At 48.1% G+C, this 23458-nt stretch overlaps 1 protein-coding gene across 3 annotated transcripts; it reads left to right on the forward strand.

Annotated features, from left to right (window-relative positions):
- The first annotated feature begins 19822 nt into the window (after window positions 1-19822).
- Window positions 19823-23458, forward strand: ACP5 (acid phosphatase 5, tartrate resistant). Of its 3 annotated transcripts, none has more exons than XM_080825595.1 (6): window positions 19823-19978; window positions 21084-21170; window positions 21417-21677; window positions 21877-22004; window positions 22128-22473; window positions 22859-23458. In XM_080825595.1, exons 3-6 carry the CDS (start codon window positions 21417-21419, stop codon window positions 23129-23131), a joined length of 1008 nt encoding a protein of 335 aa, XP_080681721.1. In that variant the 5' UTR covers window positions 19823-19978; window positions 21084-21170; the 3' UTR covers window positions 23132-23458. The 3 variants fall into 3 exon arrangements, with proteins under 3 accessions (XP_080681721.1, XP_080681720.1, XP_080681719.1); XM_080825594.1 differs by lacking the exon at window positions 19823-19978 and adding an exon at window positions 20081-20245; XM_080825593.1 differs by lacking the exon at window positions 19823-19978 and adding an exon at window positions 20089-20198.

Below are 23458 nucleotides of genomic sequence, written 5' to 3' on the forward strand. Positions count from 1 at the left end.
AGAGGGAGAGAAAGAATTCCAAGCAAGCTCCACACCCAGGGTGGGGCCTGTTGTAGAGCTCAGTCTCACAGCTCTGAGATCACAACCCTGTGATCACCACCTGAGCCAAAGTCAAGAGTCAGGAGTGCTCAACCGACTGAGCCATCCAGGTGTTGCGGCATGATCTTACTTATATGTGGAATCTAACAATGTCAAACTCACAGAAGCAAAGAGTCAGATGATATTTATAAAGACTGAGGGATGGGGAAATGGCAAGATGCTAGTCAAAGGGTGGTAACAAGTTTCTGTTACACAGGATAAATAAGTTCTGGAGATACAGTTAATTATGTTAAATTGTATGCTTAAAATTTGCTAAGAGAGTAGATCTTAAACAGTCTCATCACACACACAAAAAGGTAACTATGTAAGGTGTTGCGTATGTTAATTTGCTTGATTGTGGTCCTCATTTTACAATATATACATGTATCAAAACATCATAAACATATTTTGGCATATGGTAGAGAAGAAAAATTCCAAGGTACTGTTTATGGATAAAAATACTGGCAAATAATTATTTCTTTGAGACTACAAAGATGTCCATAAACTATCATTTTCCCATTAACAAACTGCTATGTAAAACAACTCATTGAATCTAAACTTCTTCCTCTGCTTCAGAGCTCTCTGACCTTCATCAGTTCATGGTTGTCACCAGATGTCCCACCCCTGGGGATACACATGTCCAATTTGCCAATTTGGAACTCTGTCTAAACTCAACTCTCACCCCTACTGATCCATCCAATCATTCCTGTAGCTAAGTCCTAACCATCACATAAATAGCTTTCTCTTTCAAGCAATCTGACTGGCTCCAGGTTGAATCCACCTACACCTCTCTAATTTCCCTAATTTCATTCATTCATTCACTCATTCATTCATTCATTCATTCATTGTAAACTCTATGCCCAATGTGCTTGAACTCATGATCCCCAGATCAAGAGTCACATGCTCTACTGACTGAGCCAGCCAAGCGCCCCTTCCTCAATTTAAACTATTAATTTGAAATGATCTTCCAAGATAGGCTGTGATATCTTGGTTAAGTGCCTCATCCATTTTCTTTGTTTCTGTTCTCCCTAACCTGTAACACCACTTGCTCATTGAGGGCACAGAGAGAATATTTTAAACTGACTCTCCCTTGCTGTAAGAGTGTGTGGATATTAAGGCTGCCCTCACCACAAGAGGGAGCACCACTGCCTTTCCGTTTCTGGAAATGGTTTAAGCAGTTTCCCAGAAGACTTTTTATATAGGAGAATACAGTTAATAGAAGTAAAAGTAACACTGTTCAGCTTAATCTCATCTACATGGTTAATTTTTGTAAGTTCTTAAGAAAGCAATAAACCCTGTGAACCTTGATTTCCCTAATTCTGAAAAATGTGATGAAAAAAAAATCCACACTTGGAAAGTAGTAGGAGTCATTAAGGTGGGAGGAAGGACACTCTTGGAGGAGTTCACACTAGGGAAGAGACCTGATGTAACTGATTAGTATAAGAAAAGCAGAGGGGGGCACCTGGGTGGCTCAGTGGGTTGGGGCCTCTGCCTTCGGCTCAGGTCATGATCCCAGGGTCCTGGGATTGAGCCCCGCGTCAGGCTCTCTGCTCAGCGGTGAGCCTGCTTTGTCCTCTCTCTGCCTGCTTCTCTGCCTACTTGTGATCTCTGTCTGTCAAATAAATAAATAAAATCTTTAAAAAAAAAAAAATCAGAGGGAGCTGGGAAGATGGCAGAGCAGAATGCACGAGGAATGTCTCCCTACCTAGACAACAATTGCACTGGTAAAATCTGTCTGATAGAAGCACTTGCACTCTGTAGTCTATTGAAGGTTTGCAAACTCCAGGGGATGGTTTGAAAGGCAAACTGAGGTAAACTTACAATTAATCTCAGCTCTTTGCACAGTAGCAGTCCCCCACCCCCACCCTAGCCTGGTGGCAGTAATCTGTGCACGTGTTCCTGGAGCAGCGTTCACACGGCTTGTGGAAGAAAGGTGGGAAAAAAGGACCTTGTTCCCCAAATATCAGGGATCTGTGCTCTGATGGCTGATTACTGCTTCTGATCACAGAGGTGCAGGCCAAAGAAGCAGTGGCCACTGTTGCTGCAAATCCCGCATTGTTGTAAGCTTCCCTGTACAAGTGAAATCATTTCCAAGGTATTCAAAGTGTCAGTGTCCTCTTCCATTTTTTCCCCCCTCCTTTTGGGAGTCAGACGAGAATAATAAAAATCAACTATGTATACAGGGAAAATTACAAAGTCAACTGTGCATGCCCAAGGAAAGTCATTCTGTCAGAAAAGACCTAAATTTATACGTCATGCTGATCCTTGGCACAGAGACAACCTACAACAATAAAACAACAAAATTTTTTTTTAATTTTTTAAATTAAGTAAGCACTACAAAGAATGTGGGGCTTGAACTTACAACCCTAAGATCAAGAGTCACACACTCTACCAGCCAAGCACTGCTAAAATAACAACAACAACAACAAAATTATAAAGCAAACCCTGGAGAAGGGGGAGAATCTAATTTCCTGAGTTATAACATTTTTAGACTCAATTGTCCAAATTTCAATGAAGACATCATAAGGCATACAAAGAAATGAGAAAGTACAGCCATTTCAAAGGAAAAAATAAACCAACAAAAACTGCCCCTGAACAAAACCTGATGGCAGATCTACTGGACAAAGACTTTAAAACAATTGTTTTAAGGTTGCTCAGAGAACTAAAGGAAGATATGGAAAAAGAAAACAATGTATGAACTAAGTGGATATGTCAATAAGAAATAGGAAACAAAATTGGGACACTTGGGAGGCACAGTCAGTTAAGCACCTAACTCTTGGTGTCAGCTCAGATCATGATCTCAGGGTCATGAGATCAAGTCCTGTGTTGGGCTCTGTGCTCAATGCTGAGTCTGCTTGAGGCTCTTTCTCCCTCTGTCCCTCCTCTCTGCTTTCTCCCTCAATCTCTCTAAAAATAAATAAATTAAATAAATTTTAAAAATTAAAAAAATATATAGAAAACATAAAAAAGTCTGGTTACAATTTTTATTTGTCAACTAACTGTCAATAAAGACAGAAAATTTTTTAAAAATAAACCTATTCAGGGGGAATATTCTGGAGCTGAAAAGTACAATAACTGAAATGAAAATTTCATCAGAGGGATTCAAAGGCACATTTGAGCAGACAGAAGAAAGAATCAGCAAACTTGGAGATAGAAAAATGGAAATTATTGAGTCTGACAGACAGAAAGAAGACTTGAAAAAGTGAACAGAGCCTAAGGGGCACTATTGAATGGACCAACATACACATTATGGGAGGCCTAGAAGAAGAAAGAGTATTTGAAGAAACAATGGCCGAAAACTCCCCAAATTTGATGAAAGACACATACAAGAAGTTGAATGGACTCCAAGTAAGATGAACTCAAAGAGACTCACACCATGACACATTATAATCAAACTGTCAAAGCCAAGGTCATCAAGAATTTTAAAAGCAGCAAGAGAAAAGTGAATCTAGGGATCCTCCAAAAAGTTAGCAGATTTCTTATCAGAAACTTTGGAGGTCAGAAGACAATGGGCTGATATATTAAAAAACAAAACAGGGGCGCCTGAGTGGCTCAGTGGGTTAAAGCCTCTGCCTTCGGCTCAGGTCATGATCTCGGGGTCCTGGGATCGAGCCCCACATCGGGCTCTCTGCTCGGCGGGGAGCCTGCTTCCCCCCTCTCTCTGCCTGTCTCTCTGACTACTTGTGGTCTCTGTCTCTCTCTGCACCAAATAAATAAATAAAATTTAAAAAAAAAAAAAAAAAAAACACAAAACTATCAATCAAGAATCCCATACCCAGAAAAACTATCCTTCAAAAGCATGTGAGGAAAAAATTTGCAAGGCATATGCAAAATAAATAGCAAGATGACAGAAGTCCCTCTTTATCAGTACTTATTTTACATGTAAATGGGTTAAATGCTCTAATCAAAAGACAGAGATTGGACTTTGAGTTTTTTTTTAAAGTGGTCTCCACTGAGCCCATGCAGGGCTTGAACTCTTGATCCCTATTATAACACCTGAGCTGAGATCAAGGGTCAGATGCTTAAACAAGCGAGCCACCCAAGGTACCCTTGGCCTTTGAATTCTTAAACATTAAGGTTTCCCCATCTTTTTATGAATTACAAGTACCGGATATAAAAGCATTATGAATTGGATGCTGAAAGTCATAGGGAAAAAAGGAAAAAAAGGAGACAAAACATTCAATTGTCATTGATTAAAGCAATATCTTTAATCCACTTACAATAGATGTAGCATTTTCTGCCAGGTCAGATGGGCATGTTTGGAAGATAAGAGAACAAGATGACTGAGTATAATGAATGAATAAATGATCCCACTTCCTTAGAAAATTACATGCATACACACACACAGACACACGGTCTAATATTAGGGGATGCTGTACTATTTCTGAGGGATAAAATGCCATGCTCTAAGATACTCTGCTCCTCACTCCTCACATTAACCACCCCATAACTGTCATGTTTACTTGTTCCCAAGAGGTGTTTAGAGAAAGGGCGATGTATCCACCTAAGTGGAAGGGGGTATTTATTTATGGATTCTGTCCATTTTTAAAGATCACAGAAATTAAATAGTTGATTTTTTAAAAAGATTTTATTTATTTATTTGACAGAGCGAGATCACAAGTAGGCAGAGAGGCAGGCAGAGAGAGAGAGGAGGAAGCAGGCTCCCTGCCAAGCAGAGAGCCTGATGTGGGACTCGATCCCAGGACCCTGAGATCATGACCTGAGCTGAAGGCAGAGGCTTAACCCACTGAGCCACCCAGGCACCCTAAATAGTTGATTACTGATTTAAATATCTATGAAAGCTTTCAGAAAAAATAAGCTTTCATGTTACCATGATGTGGAAAAAAGTCAGGAATAATTATTTTTGTGAAAATTATAAAATAAATCCAGAAACCCTATAGGTAGAGAAACTTAGGAGAGCCATGAGAGACACATTTTGGTGAGGAATTTGGAGACTGAAACACACACATCACCATATGCTTTTGGATTAGGATGTTTCCTTTTGGTCTTCCTTCAAAACAAACAAACTTCTTCCCTATCACTCGGCCAAAAAATATTATCCTGCATCTGTGATAACTTTATGTTTTTATATTTTTACTTTTCACCATTTCAGTGTGAGTTAATTTTTCTGTATGATGTGAGGTAGGGGTTCTCAGGTCACCTTTCTGCAGGTTGATATCTAACTGTCCCATCACCATGTTGAATAGACTTTCCCCCATTGAATTGTCTTAGGCAATTAGAAAAATTAATTAACCAGGACACCTGGGTGGCTCAGTCAGTTAAGTGTCCAACTCCTGATTTTGGCTCAGGTCATGATCTCAGGGTTGTGAGATCAAGCCCCATGTCAGGCTCTGCACTGGGCATGGAGCCTGTTTAAGATTCTCTCCCTCTATTTTCCTCCTTCTCTAAAAAATAAAAATAAATAAAAATTAAATAAATGAATAAATAAATAAATTAGCCAAAAATGTAGGGAATTGTTCCTGGACTCTCAATTCTTTCCCATTGATCTGTGTCTAATCTTATGGCAGTCCCATACTGTCTTGGCTACTGGAGCTTTGTAGTATGTTTTGAAATGTCCTATCATTAACTTCTTCCTGTTCTAGACCCTATTGATCTCTGAAACCCAGTGACTCTCCTCATCTGTACTACTCCATCCGACTGGGATCCTGCTTTCCCATCCTACATAATTCACCCCCATATCTCAGGATTTTGCTATTTCTCCTTCTGGCTCTCTCTTCCTCCTCTCTCTGGAAATCAGCTCTCTGCTTCAATGTTATACCTCCTCACTCTCATCCCCATGACACCCTTTCCTCCTCAGGCTACCTGGTCTCCTCTTCCTGAGCTGGTTCCTCCTCCTTGGGCAGGACTCTGCCCTGGGTTTGGCTCTGTCTAGGTCCGTGGGGTGCATTTCATGTCCTCAGAATGTTCACCTGGGATGGGCATAGCAAGCACTAGCCCCAGGTGCACAGGACCTTGGGATCAGGACCTGAGCCGAAGGTAGACACTTAACAACTGAGCCACTCAGGTGCCCCGAGAGCAGACCTTTTACTGGGGAAAATGAAAGGGGCAAGAAAAATCAGATGAATGTTCTTTTTATAAAGGACAACACACATGTGAGTTTTTCTTGAATTGAACAGTTCCTTTGTAACACAAACTTTCACCAGCACTTAATCTGTGCATTTTACCAACTCAGGAGATTGTATCCTTCAGGGAGAGTGGGAGACTTTGTTACTTATGAAACAACTATCTCTCAGCTTTGACCCCATCCTTCATGCTTTCTCATGTGTTGCTGGAACGGGGCCTCAGCAAACCATGTTTCTGCTTTCCAGAGGTTCCTGGTTAGATGCCACCAGTAGAAGGTGGTAGTGACAGAGAGAAAGCCTGTAGGGAGGGGAAGGGACTCACTTCTTCCTGTTACCTGTCACACCAGTTTCTTTGCTTTGCAGAAACAGCCTCATGGACACTCCTTGGGGGAAACTAGCACAAGTCAAGCTTCACTGCTCTCTCAGGATTCTGGGTTCGAGCCCCCCAGAACCCACCTTCCAAGTTTATAATACTTATTCTCTCACCTTCTTCCTGATTCCCCTGATCCCAGAGAGAAGCAAAGTTTTCCTAATTTTCCCTCCTCTCTACCTTTGAGTTTTCTTTCTGTATTTCGGTTCTTCAATACCTGGTCAAAAATGTTTATATTCAATTCTCCTTACTCGTGTAACTTCTGACTGGACCATGGATGATACAAAGACCATCCTCCAACTCTCTAAAGTCTATGCCTTTCTTACCAGTCCTGGTGACAAGGGAGTTTGATCTGAGAGATAGACCCTGCCTCTACCAAGCCAATCTCATGACAGGGGGGCTTGATCCCTCATGTTGGCCAAAGCTGACTCTCGGAAACTTCTTCCCCCTCTATTGTAGCCTCTGCTTCTCCTGGATTGTCTGCTATGCTTCTCTTCCCTTTGGATTGCATCCAAAGCCCGTGTTCTGCTTTTGGGAGCCTGGCCCTTGGGCTGGAGGAACAGAGAGACCTTATTCACTAATCTGTGTGTAAGACTGTTCTAACTTCTTTGGCAGATGCCTGAAGGACTGGCGCAAGGGGCTCGTGTCTCTTCAATCTCACTCAAATCGCAAGTGGGAAAAGCAGTAGGCACTGCTCATAAAAGCTATCCATTATAAAGACCCACAAATGCCCAGGGCAAGAGATTAGGGGGTTAAGACACAAGTAGACTGCCTAAGTTCTGGAGAAGAAGCTGGAGAGTTTCTCAGAGGTTTTAGGCCATCTAAAAGCAGCTGGGTCACAAGTGATGTCAGGGAAGACTCGGAGTACAAAACACCAGGAATCTTTTTTTTCCTACCTAGACAATTATACTGCCACCAATGGTCTGGAATTAACTATTTTGAAACTAGGAGTCTATTTTGACTTGTACTTCCCATTCCAGTTTTCTAACTTTCCAGGCTTTGATCTTGTGGCTGGTAAATTGCAGTTAATTTCAGCCTTCAGTGCAGGATTGGAGGGATCTATCTATTACCCGCCACCCACTCCATGGCAGACAGCTTTGGTGAAAGTGGCCTGTAATTCCTGAATCGAGGTGGGACAAAAAGACTGTCTTCCAGTTATCTGGGCTCTATGTGCTGATTGCTGCTTACTGCTTTTGATCACTGAGGTACAGACACCAAGGCTGGCAGTCATTATTTCAACCCCCACCAGCTAAAGTGGTTCCTGGGAGATTCTTTTTTAAGACTTTATTTAATTACTGGAGAGAGAGAGAGAGAAAGCATGTGTGCCTACACTCATGCACAAGTAAGCACGAGGGGCAGAGGGAGAGGGAAAAGCAGACCCCTCTGAGCAGGGAGCCCGATACAGGGCTCGATCCCAGGACCCCAGGATCATGACCTAAACCAAAGGCAGATGTTTAACTAACTAAGCCACCCAGGCACCCTGGCTTCCAGGAGATTTTAAGAAATAGCATCTGTTTGGGATCTTCCCCCTACCATTTTGCTCCTTTTGGGAGCCAGTCATTTAAGTAAGGATGGTGACACTCATAAGCAACCAGATCAATGGGTGAATTTAGAAAACCACTGCACATGCCCAGGGAAAAACACAGGTTCGGAAAAGACCTCTGAGGGGCGCCTGGGTGGCTCGGTGGGTTAAGCCTCTGCCTTCAGCTCAGGTCATGATCTTAGGGTCCTGGGATCGAGCCCCGCATCAGGCTCTCTGCTCAGCAGGGAATCTGCTTCCCCCTCACTCTCTGCCTACTTGTGATCTCTCTGTTAAATAAATAAATAAAATCTTAAAAAAAAAAAAACCAGCCCTGAGGCAACTCAGATGTTGAACTTACTTGGAAAAAAAAAACAAACCATAAAATAACTATCTTCAATATGCCCACAGAGTGAAAGGAAAACATGGGCAAAGATGGGGAAATGATGTATAAGAAAAATGAGAACATCAATAAAGATAGAAATTATAAAAAGTAACCAAAGGGAAATTAGGGAGCTAAAAAAGCACAACTGAAATGAAAAAAAAATCTACTACAGGGGCTTATAGATTTAAGCAGGAAGAAGAAAGAATTGGCAAACTTGAAAGATGGACAATTGAAGTAGGTGAGAACGAGAAGCATCCTTCTTTACTAGCAGAGTTCTTATCTTGGGGGCCATAAAGTAGTGGTTGATATATTGAAAGTGCTGGGGGGGGGATTTTTTTTTTTTTTAAACACACTGTCAACTGAGAATTCTATATCCAGTAAAACTGTCCTTCAAAAAATAAGGTTAAAAAAAAGTGGGCGCCTGGGTGGCTCAGTGGGGTAAGCCTCTGCCTTCGGTTCACGTCATGGTCCCAGGGTCCTAGGATCGAGCCCTACATCGGGCTCTCTGCTCGGCAGGGAGCCTGCTTCCCCCTCTCTCTCTGCCTGCCTCTCTGCCTACTTGTGATCTCTGTCTGTCAAATAAATAAACAAACTCTTTTTTAAAAAATAAGGTAAAACTTAAAATATGCTCATTTATACAAAAACTGATGAGATTCATTACTGCTAGAACTACCCCGCAAGAAATGGTGGAAAAAGTCCTCTGGGTTGAAATGAAAGGATATCAGGCAGTAACCTGAGCCACAGAGAGAAAGAAAGGTCTTCAGCAAAGGTGCCTAGGATAATAGGAAAGTAAAAAGTGGCTTGTTTGTTGTTTTTTTTTTTTAAACAGAGTCACTAAAGTCTGACCCACACTCAAACAAAGGGGAATTAGGTTCCATCCTTTGGAAGGAGGATGTTGTGGGCTGAATGCTTGTTCCCTCCAAATTCATATGTTGAAGCCCTAACCCCCAATGTGATAGAATTTGGATGGGGGCCTTCAGGAGGTGAATAGGTTTGATTGTGGCCATGAGGGTGGGGCCCTCTTGATGAGAGGCTGCCCTTCTAAGAGACACCAGGGAGCCTCCCCTCCTTGGTTTCCCTCCCCCTTACCACCTCTGTCCTCTGTCTCCTTCTGCCATGTGACAACACTGTGAGATGGTGAGCATTTGCAAGACAGGAAGAGAGCCCTCATCAGGAATTGAATTGCCTGGCACCTTGACCTTGGGCTTCCTAACCTTCAGAACCGTGAGAAATAAATGTCTGCCATTTAGGCCACCCAGCTGATGGCGTCCCATTAGAGCAGGCTGAGTGACTAAGACAGAGGAACAGGCAAGAAGTTAAACCCATCACAGAAGAGATGTGTCATGATGGGGACAGAGTGTTGGGATTACGCGTGAGCTTTGGAGTTGGAAAGAATTGAGTTCACCATCAGCCTGGTGACCTTGGACAAGTCCCTTGAGTTCTCTGAACCTGAGCATGCCCTTTTGTAAAATGGAGATGATAAAGCCACCGTGAAGCCACCTCTAAACCACATGACACAGACTTGGCAGCGTGTATCTAAAGGTAGCTGCCGTTATTATAACTGTTATTGCTCATGTAGTTGTTCATGCCAATGATGTGACGGAGCAGGCAGGGCTGGGTCTCCCACTACCCAGTACACCAAGATGAAGGGTGTGGGCTTGCTCTGAGGAGCAGTGGAGAGCCGGGCCAGGGGCTCGGGGGCTGAGCAGGGGAGAGACAGTAAAAGGTCCCTTTGGGACTGCAGTAGATGACTAGGAATTAAAGGCTGGGACAGCTACCCAAGTGACAGGTGTCTGGCTCTGGGTGATGGCCATGGGGATGGCAGGAGTGAGAGCAAGAGAGGAGTTCAGGACCAAGTGTGGGTCTCAATGGTGACCCCATGACCCAGGCTGAGAGGAGCAGTTAGCAGGAGTGAGACAGGGGGAATGTATCAGGAATTCAGCTTTGACCTTGCTTTGCTCAGGCCCTTCCTTCCGCCTAGGATGTCTTTTCTTAGTGCCTCCCTGATGCTCCCACTGGTCCCTGAAGATGCCGCTGTAGACCCCTCCTCTGAGAATCTCTCTGGAGCAGATGCAGTGTGCAATTTCCCAAGAAGCCCACTGCCCATCGGGTTATCCTGAAAGTATCTGAATCCCCAGGTATTTCACTCAGAGTTTCTCTGGAGCAACCCCTGGACCGATGCATCTCAGGACTCTCCATGCCCTGCACAAGGGGTCTGGAAGAAGCCTTGGCTCACCAAAACGGAAACGCTGTCTGCGGGATGCTGCTGCAGTTCGCACTGTAGCCACGCGGGGGCAGCAGTGCACAGACCAAAGGTCAGAAAAAGGCACCTACGCGATCTGGTCCCTGCTGGGCGCCCCCCAACTCCCCCACCCCGCCAGCTTCCCAGGCCAAAACCTCCGCCTTTTTCTTTTCTTTTCTTTTCTTTTTAAATGCGTAGAGGGGAAACCCCTACAACCCAGTTTTTTTTTTTTTTCCCCACCTGCCCCACCCACCCAGTGCCCGAGCCCCAAGTCTAACAGTTAGTGGAGATTATGCAAAACCAGTGAGATCAGTCCCTCTGGTCAGAATCCCCCATGGTGTGCGCCTCACTATGGTTAAAGCCCCCGTCCCTGCAGCCCCCCAAGCCCCTGTGTGTCCCCCACACCCCCTCTTCACCTCGCGGCCCTCACTCCCCCTGCTCCCGGCACACGGCCCTACCGGTTCCTCAAAGCAAACAAGTTCAGGACAGTGCCTGGGTTGGGGACAGCTTCAGTGCCTTGAAAAATGCATCGTTGTGGTTACTTTGTAAATGTACAGTCAATTCAACTCGTATTTTTAGGGATGCCTGGGTAGCTCCATGGGTTGGGTGTCTGCCTCCGCTGAGGTCATGATCCCAGGGTCCTGGGGTCAAGTCCCACATCATCGGGCTCCCTGCTCAGCCAGGAGCCTGCTCCTACCTCTGCCTGCAGCTCCCCCTGCTTGTGCTCTCTCTCTGACAAATAAATAAACAAAATCTTTAAAAATATATAAACAAATAAAATTATATTTTTAGAAACAGTTTCCCTTAAGCCTTTGGTTCCAATCACAGCTGTTATGTTTCTTTTATACCTGGATAAGTGGACCATCACTTGGCAAAGAGGTCACTGGCTATGCATTTGGATCCATTTAGAAATGTCGTGGGCTGAAATCGCTTAAACGTTGTACATGGTATTTATAAAAGTCATATATCTGAGGGGCACCTGGGTGGCTCAGTGGGTTAAGCCTCTGCCTTTAGCTCAGGTCATGATCTTGGGGTCCTGGAATCGAGCCCCGCATCAGGCTCTCTGCTCAGCAGGGAGCCTGCTTCCCCCTCTCTCTCTGCCTGCCTCTCTGCCTACCTGTGATCTCTGTCTGTCAAATAAATAAATAAAATCTTTTTAAAAAATAATAAGTCATATATCTGATCCTTTAATCTTGTTAAATGCCTCCACCAAGCAAACCCTTCTGAACTCCTTAGCAGTTATTACAAACCTAAAAATTAAATATAAATAATGAGAAATATGTTCTTTTAAACATTCAGATACTACTTCTAAACCTGGCCAAATTATCAAGTAGTTTCCAACTTGAAGTTACCAGCCTGGAATTAATTAATCATCTCTGGAAGGAGACAGAAAAATCTGGTAACTCTTGTTCCTGCCAAAGCAGGGGTGAGAGGAGGTAGTTGAAGGACCCGAGAGGGAGGGGGCTTCTCATTATAAACTATGAGGGACTTTTTGAATTGACATTATGGGGGGTATGGGGAGGGTTCAACTTCAACCCTGTTTTCTTTCTTTTACAAAAGGAAAACATACACCTGAAGCAATTACCACCATACCTTTTGCTTCTTCATGTGGAGACACAGGGGTTTGGGGGGATTATCTTCTGTGCTTTTCTGTCAACTTTTAATTTTGGTAATATACAAGTAAGACAAAGTTTACCATCTTTACCATTTTTAACTGCACAGTTCAGTGGCATTAAGTACACTCAGGTGGTCGTGCACCCAGCACCACCCACCTCTAGGACTTTTTCATCATGCAAAACTGAAACTCTGTCCCCATTAAACTTTAACTGCCCACGCCCCCCAGCACCCACCCCTCTGCTTTCGATCTCTGTGGATTTGACCGCCCTAGGAACTTCCTGTGAGTGGAATCATACAGACCTTTTGTAACTGATTTATTTCACCCAGCAGGATGTCCTCAAGGTTCGTCCACGTTGTAACAGGTGTCAGAATCTTGCCTGTGTTTTTCACATTGAACTGAAATTGAAAATACAAAAGCATGTGCTCATGATTAAAATCTTCTGCAGCACGTGTGATGAATGGCAAACACCTGCGGAATCGCGGCTTTCTCTGGTCATGTCCATTGTTCTGAATATGCTGGCTTCTTCTAGTCACCCGTAGGGGAATGGAGCCCTCACCTGCTGATTTTCTGGGGGGGGGGGGGTCAGGATTTAGCTCACGGCTTCCCTCTCTCTCTTTGACGTTTTTCAGAAATATCCTGACCCCATTATTTCTTCTTCCAACAACTCTAGTTCCTTTGACTGTTCCAATGGGCTAATGTTAAAAGCGAGTGTTCTTTTTTTTTTTTTAAGATCTTATTTATTTATTTGACAGAGAGAGAGATCACAAGTAGGCAGAGAGGCAGGCAGAGGGAGAGAGGGGGAAGCAGGCTCCCCGCTGAGCAGAGAGCCCAATGCGGGGCTTGATCCCAGGACCCTGAGATCATGACCTGAGCCGAAGGCAGAGGCTTAACCCACTGAGCCACCCAGGCGCCCCAAAAGTGAGTGTTCTTAAGGCACTTGCTAGGGGCCAGGCCCTCCCCAGTATTTCTATGTAAATTAAGTAGTTTAATATCCACAATAACTGTGTCTGATCTCAGATAGTACCCTTACTAGCCCATTTTAGAGATGAGAAGCTGAGGCCCAGAAAGGGAAAGTCATTTGCTCCAGGTTACAGAGCTTATTATAAAGTGGCAAAGCCGGGGTGGCCTCCGGTAATTTTGATTTGTTTGGTTTGAGTGTCACTGGGGGTGAATAAGTTCTTTCTTCCATGGCTCTAGCTGAGGCTTACGAGAACTCAGGAAGTGTACACAACATTTGTCCCCATCATTGTATGCAAATTTTACATCAAAGAAAAGAGCTATAAACAGCTATTGAACTCTGGTTGATAGTATAGGCACTGAAGTACTGGGAAGAAAGTGTGCAGGTGTCTGTGACATTTTAAAATGAGCAAAGAGGGGCGCCTGGGTGGCTCAGTGGGTTAAAGCCTCTGCCTTCAGCTCAGGTCATGATCCCAGCGTCCTGGGATCGAGCCCGCATCGGGCTCTCTGCTCAGCAGGGAGCCTGCTTCCTCCCTTCTCTCTCTGCCTGCCTCTCTGCCTACTTGTGATCTGTCTGTCAAATAAATAAAATCTTTAAAAAAATAAAAAAATAAATAAATAAATAAATAAAATGAGCAAAGAGCGGGGCCCTTGGGTGGCTCAGTTGGTTAAGTACCCGTGGCCCCGGTCATGATCTCAGGGTTGGGAGACTGAGCCCTGCACTGGGCTCTGTGCTGAGTGGGGAGTCTGCTTGGGATTCTCTCCCTGGCCCTCTGCTCCCCCCACCCCCACCACATGAACTCTCACTCTCTCTCTTAAAAAAAAAAAAAAAAGAGTAATGGGGCATCTGGGTGGCTCAGTGGGTTAAAGCCTCTGCCTTCGGCTCCGGTCATGATCTCAGGGTCCTGGGATCGAGCCCCGCATCAGGCTCTCTGCTCCGCGGGGAGCCTGCTCCACCCCCCCCCCACCCCCGCCCCGCCTGCCTTTCTGCCCACTGTGATCTCTGTCTGTCAAATAAATAAATAAAATATTTTAAAAGAAAAAAAAAGAGTAAAAAGTAAGATGGACGAATGGGTAGAAATCAGATATTGAAATACATTCAAGTGTTCATTGCAATATGTAGGACTGTGTGCGTATTCACCGGACAGTTGTATAATTCTTTTAACTTTGCTGTATGTTCGAAATATTTCAGAACAAAATGTGGGAACCCCTGACCTGAGCTTCTACCGGAAAACTTGTCTTCTCTCACCCAGACAGGCAAGAAGCCTCTCGGCTCAAAACAGCCACACTTGGATATGTCCACTTCCCCTAAAATGGTTCCTCTCCCCGAGGCTCTCCCCTGCGCTTCTCTCTCACCAGGCCCCAAAGCTGGGAGTTGTCAGAGCTTTCTCCCTCTTACCAGTGGGTCCCAAGATTTATCTCAGGGTGACCAGCTGCCCTCCCGTTTTACCCAAGACTGAGGGTTCCTGGGCTGCGGGACATTCGGTGCTAAAATCAGGGAAATCCCAAGCAAATTGAGATGAGTTGGACCCCAACCTATCATTTCTGCCTCTTAAACATGTTCAGTTTATCCAAATTACCACTGCCCTGGTCTGTACTAATAACACGCTTTCCAGTGATGACAATGAACTGTGGTAACTGCTTATTTCAGGGGCTCGTTATGTGCGAGGTGCGGTTCCGTGTATTCACCCGGGTGAGGTCTTTTGATGCACACAATACCCTGCAGCGAACAACGTGATATCATCTGTGTCAGAGACGCAGGACGAAGGCACAGAGAGGTAAAGTCACCAGCCCCCAGTCAACACAGCTAAATAACAGCAGAGGTGCCGGCATCTGAAGCCAGGCAGATGGTCAGAGAGCCCCCAGGGTCAACTACTTTGGATAGCCGTCCTGGAGCGCTGACTCGATCACGTCAGCCCCCTGGGGGGGGGGGGGTCTGCTCACCGTAGGTTCACCCTCATTCAACCCAATCATCTGCGTTTTCACCCAATCATCCATGATCTCATCAGAATGATTATATAGGTAAATATTGTTTCCCCGATCACCTACATATCACCAGCTTATAATCTTTAAAGACGAATGCAATAAAGAAATAAAGTAGAAACTAACAATTTCCCATAGCAATCCTCCCCCAGGAGACCACTTTTTTAAAAAATTTAATAAAAATATGGGGCACCTTGGTGGCTCAGTGGGTTGAGCCGCTGCCTTCGGCTCAGGTCATGATCCCAGAGTCCTGGGATCGAGTCCCACATCGGGCTCTCTGCTCAGCGGGGAGCCTGCTTCTCCCTCTCTCCCTCTCTCTCTACCTGCCTCTCTGCCTACTTGTGATCTCTGTCTGTCAAATAAATGGATAAAATCTTTAAAAAAAATTTAATAAAAATATTTACTGGGGCGCCTGGGTGGCTCAGTTGGTTGGGCCTCTGCCTTCCGCTCAGGTCATGATCCCAGGTCCCGGGATTGAGTCCCACATTGGGCCGCCTGCTCAGCGGGGAGTCTGCTTTGACTCTCTGCCCTTCCCCCTGCTTGTGCTCTCTCTCCCTCTCTCTCTCTGACAAGTAAATAAAATCTTTTAAAAATATTTATTTATTTATCTATTTGAGAGAGAGAGAGCCCGAGAGAGAGCAGAGGGAGAGGGGGAGAAGCAGACCCCCCACTGTGCAGGGAGCCCGCCTTGGGGCTCTATCTCCCGACCCTGAGGTCAAGACTTGAGCCAAAATCAAAAGTCAGACACTCAACCGACTGAGCCACACAGGCACTCCGGGGATACCACTTTTAATTGGGCTTCTGTTGGTTCCAGAATTTCCTCTTGGAGTATAGCAACCAGCACTTGTAGTTCTAAATCACGACATAGTGTGATGGATGGATAGATAGACAAATATAGAGATGGATAAATGGATGGACAGCTAAATAGAGAGAGGAAAACTGATATAAATAGAGGATATACATACAGACCTGTCTTTTGTCTGGTTTTTTCCCAAACCGATCTTGTAAAAACACGCCTCGGAACCCATTCTCCAAACCTCTCACCTACACATCAAGCCCACAGTCCGTGGCTCCAGGACCTTGTTCCTGTGTTCCCTATAGCCCCTTATTCCTACCTCCTGAGACCATCTACCTGCCTCCCACCTGGGGTTATCCTCACCACACATGGCAGTCTGGTACACAGAGCCCTTCACTGACCTACACTTGTCAGAGTCATGTTAACACTGTATCCCCATCTGTCCCCATTGAGTGTACACTGCTTGTCCATGCAGACCTGCTTTCATGGGAAATCCCAGTGGGGAGGTGGAGGGGGTGCTTGACAACATAGAGATTGGGGAGTGGGGGATGGGGGGTACTGCTAATTGAGTCAAGAGGTCAGGATAGTCTGAGAAGGTGGCATTTAAGCCAAGTACTCATTGACAAGAAGAAGAGGGGGAGTGGCCTAGTACTGGGAACAGCAAGCACAAAGGCCCTGAGGTAGGAATTAGTTGCCCTTGGTGTTACTTGAGCACTGTGACCCAGACAAGAGAGAGATACAGAATCTAATCAGGGGTCATTGAAATATCTCCAAGAGTCTTGTCCTGGGCAGATTATCAACAACAACAACAACAAGCAGGTTAGAGCCAAAGCAAGCTATAAGGGAGCTGGTGGAACTCACTCAAGGGATGGAGCCAGGAGAGTAGGGGTAGGAGGCTGGACACTCAGATGGAAGGGAGGGGGGTGTGTGTCCTGAGGGTGTTGCTTATTCCATTACTCCCCAAATAATTCCTCAGCAACCGCCCTTCTGTGCTCCAGATTCCAGATGCCAAAGAAAAGAGCAGTGAACCAGGCCAAGAGAGTTTGTGTCCCCTAAGAGATCATTCTGGTGGGGAGACAGAAAATGAGATAAGCAGTTGTGTGGTTTGTCAGGCAGCGATAAGGGTTCCAGAGGGTGAGGAGGGTAAGAGGGAGGCAGGTGGGGGTGGGGTGCATTTTTGACACGTTACAGGAACTTGAATACGATGGGGAGGAGCCTCAGAGCATCTGGGGAAGGAAGGGCCTTTTAGGCAAGTAGAATGGCAAGAGCCAAGGCCCTGAGGTCAGAGTGGGGCTCTATTCTCGGAAGGGTGAGAGGCCACAGGAGTGTGACTGCAAGGGGAGGGGAAGTGAGGAGGGCAGGGCCTTCGGAAGCCAAAGGAGAAACTCAACCCTAGGATTGACGTTGGTGTTGGGACCCAAGGCAAGAGGGAGCCAAATCCTCATCAACTGCCATAGAAAATGGGCAGAACAGGGCTCTGCTGGGCAAATGGAAGGATAAGAGCTTATTCAGTATCCAGGAGGTGACCAGAGAGATAAAGCCAGGAATCCACAGGTTTTCTTACATGCTCAACACAAAGTCTGGTTTATTTTGATCATGTGCCCATGCTTTTGCACTTTTTCATTTTTTTTTTAAAGATATATTTATATGAGAGAGAGACATGGGAGGGGCAGGGGGAGAAGGAGAGAGAATCTCAAGCAAATTCTCCATTCAGCGCAGAGCCTGACATGGAGATCAATCTCACAACCTTGAGATCAGGACCTGACCCAAAACTGAGGGTCAGACTCAACCAACTGGGCCACCCAGGTGCCCCGGCACTTTTTCATTTAAAAAAAAATATATAGAAAATGTTAACACTTGGAAAAGCTATACAATGGTACGTATCACTGTTTCACACTTTTCTGAAGACAAATGTAGGCATAGAATAATTGACAGGAAAAAGAAATTAATGGATAGTGACTGTCTGGGCAGGAGTATGACAGGTAAGTATAATGGTTTTCTTTCTGTTTTTCAGTATTTTCTAACCTTTTTATGAAGACTATGTACTACAGGGGCACCTGGGTGGCTCAGTGGGTTAAAGCCTCTGCCTTCGGCTCAGGTCATGATCCCAGGGTCCTGGGATCGAGCCCCGCATCGGGCTCTCTGCTCAGCATGGAGCCTGCTTCCTCCTCTCTCTCCCTGCCTCTCTGCCTACTTGTGATCTCTGTCTGTCAAATAAATAAATAAAATCTTTAAAAAAAAAAAAGAAGACTATGTACTACAAAAAGATAATACATATAATCTTGTGGGATCTCAAAAAAATAAAAAAACACAGGAAGCAAAGAAGATAATCCCTAAGATACCCCGATACCCTCCACATGAAGAAGCAAATATTAACACTTAGTCCTAAATGCTTCAGATATTGTGTGGGTGTGTGGAGGGAAACAGTAAGGAGAAAGTAGAAGCCCCCTTCCCAGCCCCCTTGTCCCCAGCCCATCTCCCCAGAAAACACCCATTGCCCTGAATCTGAAATGGGGTCTTTGTTTCCTGGGTTTACTTTTTAACATATAGATATGTCAAGAGGAAGTCTGGCAAAATGACTAACAAGATTTTCAAGCCAAAATCCAAACAGCACATAAAATATAAAATGGAAAGAGAATGCCCCACCCCATCCCCAAAGAAAGCAAAGTAATTAACAGCTAGAATATAAATTTCCCTGCCCCAACAGAGCAGGTTTTCCTGTCTGTCTTGTTCACTGCTGGGTCAGCTAATACTGGGCATACAGTGGGTGTTCAATACGTGTTGAATAAAATTTTAGGTTTCTTGGATCAGTCCCCTTGTTCAAAGAAAACCTTTTTTTTTTTTTTTTAAATTTTAGGATATTTTTAGATTTCCAGAAAAGTGGCAAAAGGTGGTGCAAGGTACTCCACCGAAATTCAGGCTTTATTTGGATGTTACCAGTTTTTCCACAATTGGCCCTTTTTTGGTCCAGGATCCCACATTTCATTTTGTCCTCATGTCTCCTGGTTCTGCTGCAATCTATGGCCACTCCTCTAACTTTTCTTCTCCAGGACTGGCACATTTTTGCAAATACGGGTCAGGTATTCTGTAGAATATCACTCAATTTGGGTGTTTCCTGGGTGTTATTTTTCTCACCCTCCACTTGTGGTTACAGGCTCCTGGGAAGAAACCCACAGAGGCAAGGTGTCCTTCTCATGACATGATGTCAGTGAGACTTATCCCCAGGGCTGTTAGCCTGGACCGTTTGGTTAAGAGGGTGTCTGCCAGGTGTCTCCCCTGGGAAGTCTCCTGTCTTTTGCTTTCCCATACTTTATTCTTTGGATGAAAGTTACTAACTCCTGTGACTCTAGACCACACTCAAAAGGAGGCTGGAAGGGTTGAACTCCAGCTCCTGGAACGGCCCTTTCCATTTGTACTTACTTGGAATTCTTTCTAGGGAAGATTTGACTTGTCTGCCCTCACACCCATTTTAAAGACCAGGAAGCTGAGGTTGAAGACGACATACTTCCTCACTAGAGGGTGGCCAGGCCCAGAGTGAGGCCCTACCCAGCCATCGCGGGCTGTGGGCGCCCCAGGTGTGAAGGAAGGCGGGGGCGACTCGGCCTGCATGGGGGCAAAGGGAGGAACTCCGGTCTCTAAGCCCCATCGCTGGCCCCAGCTGTAGCCCAGTCAGCGGCGGGCCTGGGCCTCCCGCTGGGGTGCTGAACCCCATTCTACAGATGTGCCGCCTGCGCCCCAAAGGAGGCGTGGCGGCGCTGTGCGGCTCAGCCGGATTCGGAGGCGCGGCGGCCGGGGGCCGGGAGGCCCAGGCGCCTGCCCTCCCCGCGGGGGATCACCTGGGCCTGCCCGGGGCCCGCCCGGGGCCCGCGGACCTGGCGGGAAGGCCACGGCCTCCTGCAAGCGCCCGGCACCCCGCCGCCAGGCCCACTGCTACGCGGCCGCCGACGGTAGGTGAGACGGCCCCGCGGGTGTGAACGCCGCTGGGGCCCGGGGTGGGGGTGGGGGTGGGTGCTCCGCCTGCCCGGGTGACCCACTTCCTGTTTGTCCGGGCTGCGGGGGCGGGAGGCACAAACAGCCAGCCTCTGCTGGCTGACCTGGGGCAGGTCACCTCACCTCCCTGAGCCGGTGACCTCCGCATTGAAAAGAGGCCCCCCCAACTGGCCCATCGTGAGTGTGCAGGGGACAAGTCAGAACGAAAGGAGGAAGGCAGGGAGGTGAGGGGCAGGTCAGACAGGGCACGGTGCAGGGAGGTGGGGGGCACTGCCCAAGCACCCACCTGCCTACTCTGAGGGGCAGCCGGCACTGGGAGGCCTGCGGGCAGCTGCTGAGTGTGTGAGGGTCAAAAATCAGTGGTCACGTGGTGTGTCACCAGCTGCCCCTGCCTGGGTTCCTCCTGTGGGGAATGGGGGGTGGGGAGGAGGGGAAGATGTGGGCAGGACTTCCTGGAAAAGGGAGACCCTGGTGTTTGGGGGAGGGAGGTGACCCTGGGACTCAAACCCAGATGTTGTCAAACACACAACTCACGTGAGACACAACATAGACCCACAACACAACCCAGTCCACAGTGCAGGGTCACAAATTGATGGCCCACGCAGTTCCACTTTAGATCCCAGGCAAAGGTCACCCACACGCCACACGGGCCTTGCCAGGCTCTGCGTGCACATCTACAGGGACAAAGGACTCCCCGGCACACGCAGACATGTGACCCAGGCAGGCACGCTTGGCTACACACAGGAAAGCGCAGACACACCCAGACACAGGCAGACAAACACGTCCTGGGAGTGCATGGACTCACAAGATGGGTCTGGCTGGGGCACACAGATACAGCCACAGACACAGCACACACAGATAGCGGGGAGCCTCCGGCCCATGACACAAACAAGCTCATGTGGGCAAACACAGAGGCTGCACTCACTCGGGGGCCAGACCCCCACCCGAATCCCGTGTCCAGCACTGGGGAACTCCAAAGCTCACATGACCCAAGGGGAGGGCTTCTGGAACAGTCTGCGGAGAAACTGCATCATCCTCACTAATGATCCATTTCCGCCCCAGGGAATAAAGTCTCGGTGACCCACCAGTTCTGCCCAGGAGCTCACCTGCCTCTGAGCCCCCGGCTGACTGCCTTGTGCCTCCCCCAGGGTGAGTGCTGGGTGTGGGATGAGGGCGACTAGAACAGGCCAGCACAGCCACCCTTCCCTGCCCCTGGACCCCGCCTACCCTCTGACCCTCCCAGCGGGCTCCTGCCTGAAGTCCTGGGAACAAGGGCCACACCCAGGGCTTCCCCCTGGGCCAGCCCTGCAGGGAGCTGTCTCCCCCTCTCTGAGCAGGGGTCCCAAGGGCCCATTGCCCATGCCTCAGCCCAGGACTCATCTCTCCTCCTTCCAGATGGACACACAGACCGTGCTGCTCATCCTGCAAGCCTGGCTGGTGCTCCCCCTGGCTGATGGAGCCAACCCCGTCCTGCGCTTTGTGGCCCTGGGTGACTGGGGAGGAGTCCCCAATGCCCCATTCCACACTGCCAGGGAAATGGCCAATGCCAAGGAGATTGCCAGGACCGTGCAGATTCTCGGTGCAGACTTCATCCTGTCCCTGGGGGACAATTTCTACTTCAGTGGGGTGCAGGATGCCAACGACAAGAGGTTTCAGGTGTGTGCCACTTAGAGTGGGGTGGGGGACACACGTGGAAAAGCCACTTGACCTGTGGACTCTGGAGAGGGCAGGGGGAGGCTGACATTTGTGGGTACCTAGAGCACTCCACGTCTCCAGCCCCCAACTTGGTGGGAGCATCTGGGTAGCTGCCTGACCCTGGGGTTTGGGGGGCGGGTGTCCTGTCTGTGGGCTGCAGGAGACCTTCGAGGATGTGTTCTCTGCCTCTTCCCTCCGCAACGTGCCCTGGTACGTGCTGGCTGGCAACCACGACCACTTGGGGAACGTCTCGGCACAAATAGCCTATTCCAGGATCTCTCAGCGTTGGTGAGCCTGCCCCACCCCCTCTGCCCTGCCTCGCCCCAGTGGACAGAGAGGCCCTCAGGCCCGCGCTGAACCTGGGGCTCCTCTGCTCAAGACACGTACCCCCTGCCTCCGTCTCCCCCGCAGGAATTTCCCCAGTCCTTACTACCGTCTGCGCTTCAAAGTCCCACGGTCCAACGTGTCCGTGGCCATCTTCATGCTGGACACGGTGACGCTGTGTGGCAACTCAGACGACTTCCTCAGCCAGCAGCCCGAGAGGCCCCGGGACCCGGCGCTGGCCCGCACACAGCTGGCCTGGCTCAAGAAGCAGCTGGCGGCGGCCAAGGAGGACTACGTGCTGGTGGCCGGCCACTACCCCGTGTGGTCCATCGCTGAGCACGGGCCCACCCGCTGCCTGGTCAAGCAGCTGGTGCCTCTGCTGGCCACGTACAAGGTCACCGCCTACCTGTGTGGCCATGACCACAACCTGCAGGTAAGGGGTCTGCAGGGGAGGTGGGGAAGGGGAGCCCAGCCCAGCCAATGTGCTGCATGGGATCCTTCTGCTGCTTGGGGTGGGGGTGGGGTCTCCCAAATGTCCCTCAAGCTGTACGCTGTCTAACCAGGGAAACAGCCCGAAGTTTCCTAAAAGTCAGCATACTAGCCATCAGTGGCCAATTGCTTACTCAGTTCTTGGGTTGTGAAGCAGGAGCGATACATGGCTGTAGGGAAGGAAACCGAGACCCCGAGGGGTGCTGGTCCTTGCCCAGGGTGACTCTCTGGTCAGGGACAGACCTGACCCCGGACTCCAGACAGGGGGGCACAAACAACCTCTCGAAGGGGCTGGGGCCCCCCACTGACCCGGTGCCCTCCGTGCACAGTACCTTCAGGATGAGAATGGTGTGGGCTACGTGCTGAGCGGGGCTGGGAACTTCATGGACCCTTCGAAAAAGCATCAGCGCAAGGTCCCCAATGGCTACCTGCGCTTCCACTATGGGGCCGAGGACTCGCTGGGTGGCTTTGCCTACGTGGAGATCAGCCCCAAAGAGATGAGCGTCACTTACATCGAAGCCTCGGGCAAGTCCCTCTTCAAGACCAGACTGCCAAGGCGAGCCAGGCCCGAGCGCCCACGAGTCCACCACCCTAAGGCCTGAGCCAGAGAAACCTCCCTGCCAGGGGGTGGGGGAGCTCTGCTGGGACCCGTGCCCACGGGCAGGCTTTCTCACAGGCCCGCCGGGCCGCAGCAGAGCAGGGGGAGAACCACAGACGAGGAGCTGTGGTCCCCGGTGGCCCTTGTGACAAAGACGCCCATGTATGTGGAAGACACATGGACACGTGTACCAGCTGGAGCGCTGCGCCCCCGTAGCCAGGCTTGTCCAACCCAAGCTCTGGGCGTGGGGGGCAGGGAGGGAAAGCCTTCTCCTGGATCGAGCATCTTTCTGTCATTGCCGAATATTCAATAAAAGAACAGTTGCATTGGC

Source organism: Martes martes (genome assembly GCF_963455335.1).
Source record: "Martes martes genome assembly, chromosome: 1".
Taxonomy (NCBI): Eukaryota; Metazoa; Chordata; class Mammalia; order Carnivora; family Mustelidae; genus Martes; species Martes martes.

What these genes read in the sequence shown, in the direction of transcription:
- ACP5 (XM_080825595.1), top strand. Translation starts at nt 21,417, where the DNA reads ATGGACACACAGACCGTGCTGCTCATCCTGCAAGCCTGGCTGGTGCTC. An exon ending in TCCAGGATCTCTCAGCGTTG is followed by an intron (nt 22,005 to 22,127) that starts GTGAGCCTGCCC and finishes TCTCCCCCGCAG; the next exon opens with GAATTTCCCCAGTCCTTACT. An exon ending in GCCATGACCACAACCTGCAG is followed by an intron (nt 22,474 to 22,858) that starts GTAAGGGGTCTG and finishes CTCCGTGCACAG; the next exon opens with TACCTTCAGGATGAGAATGG.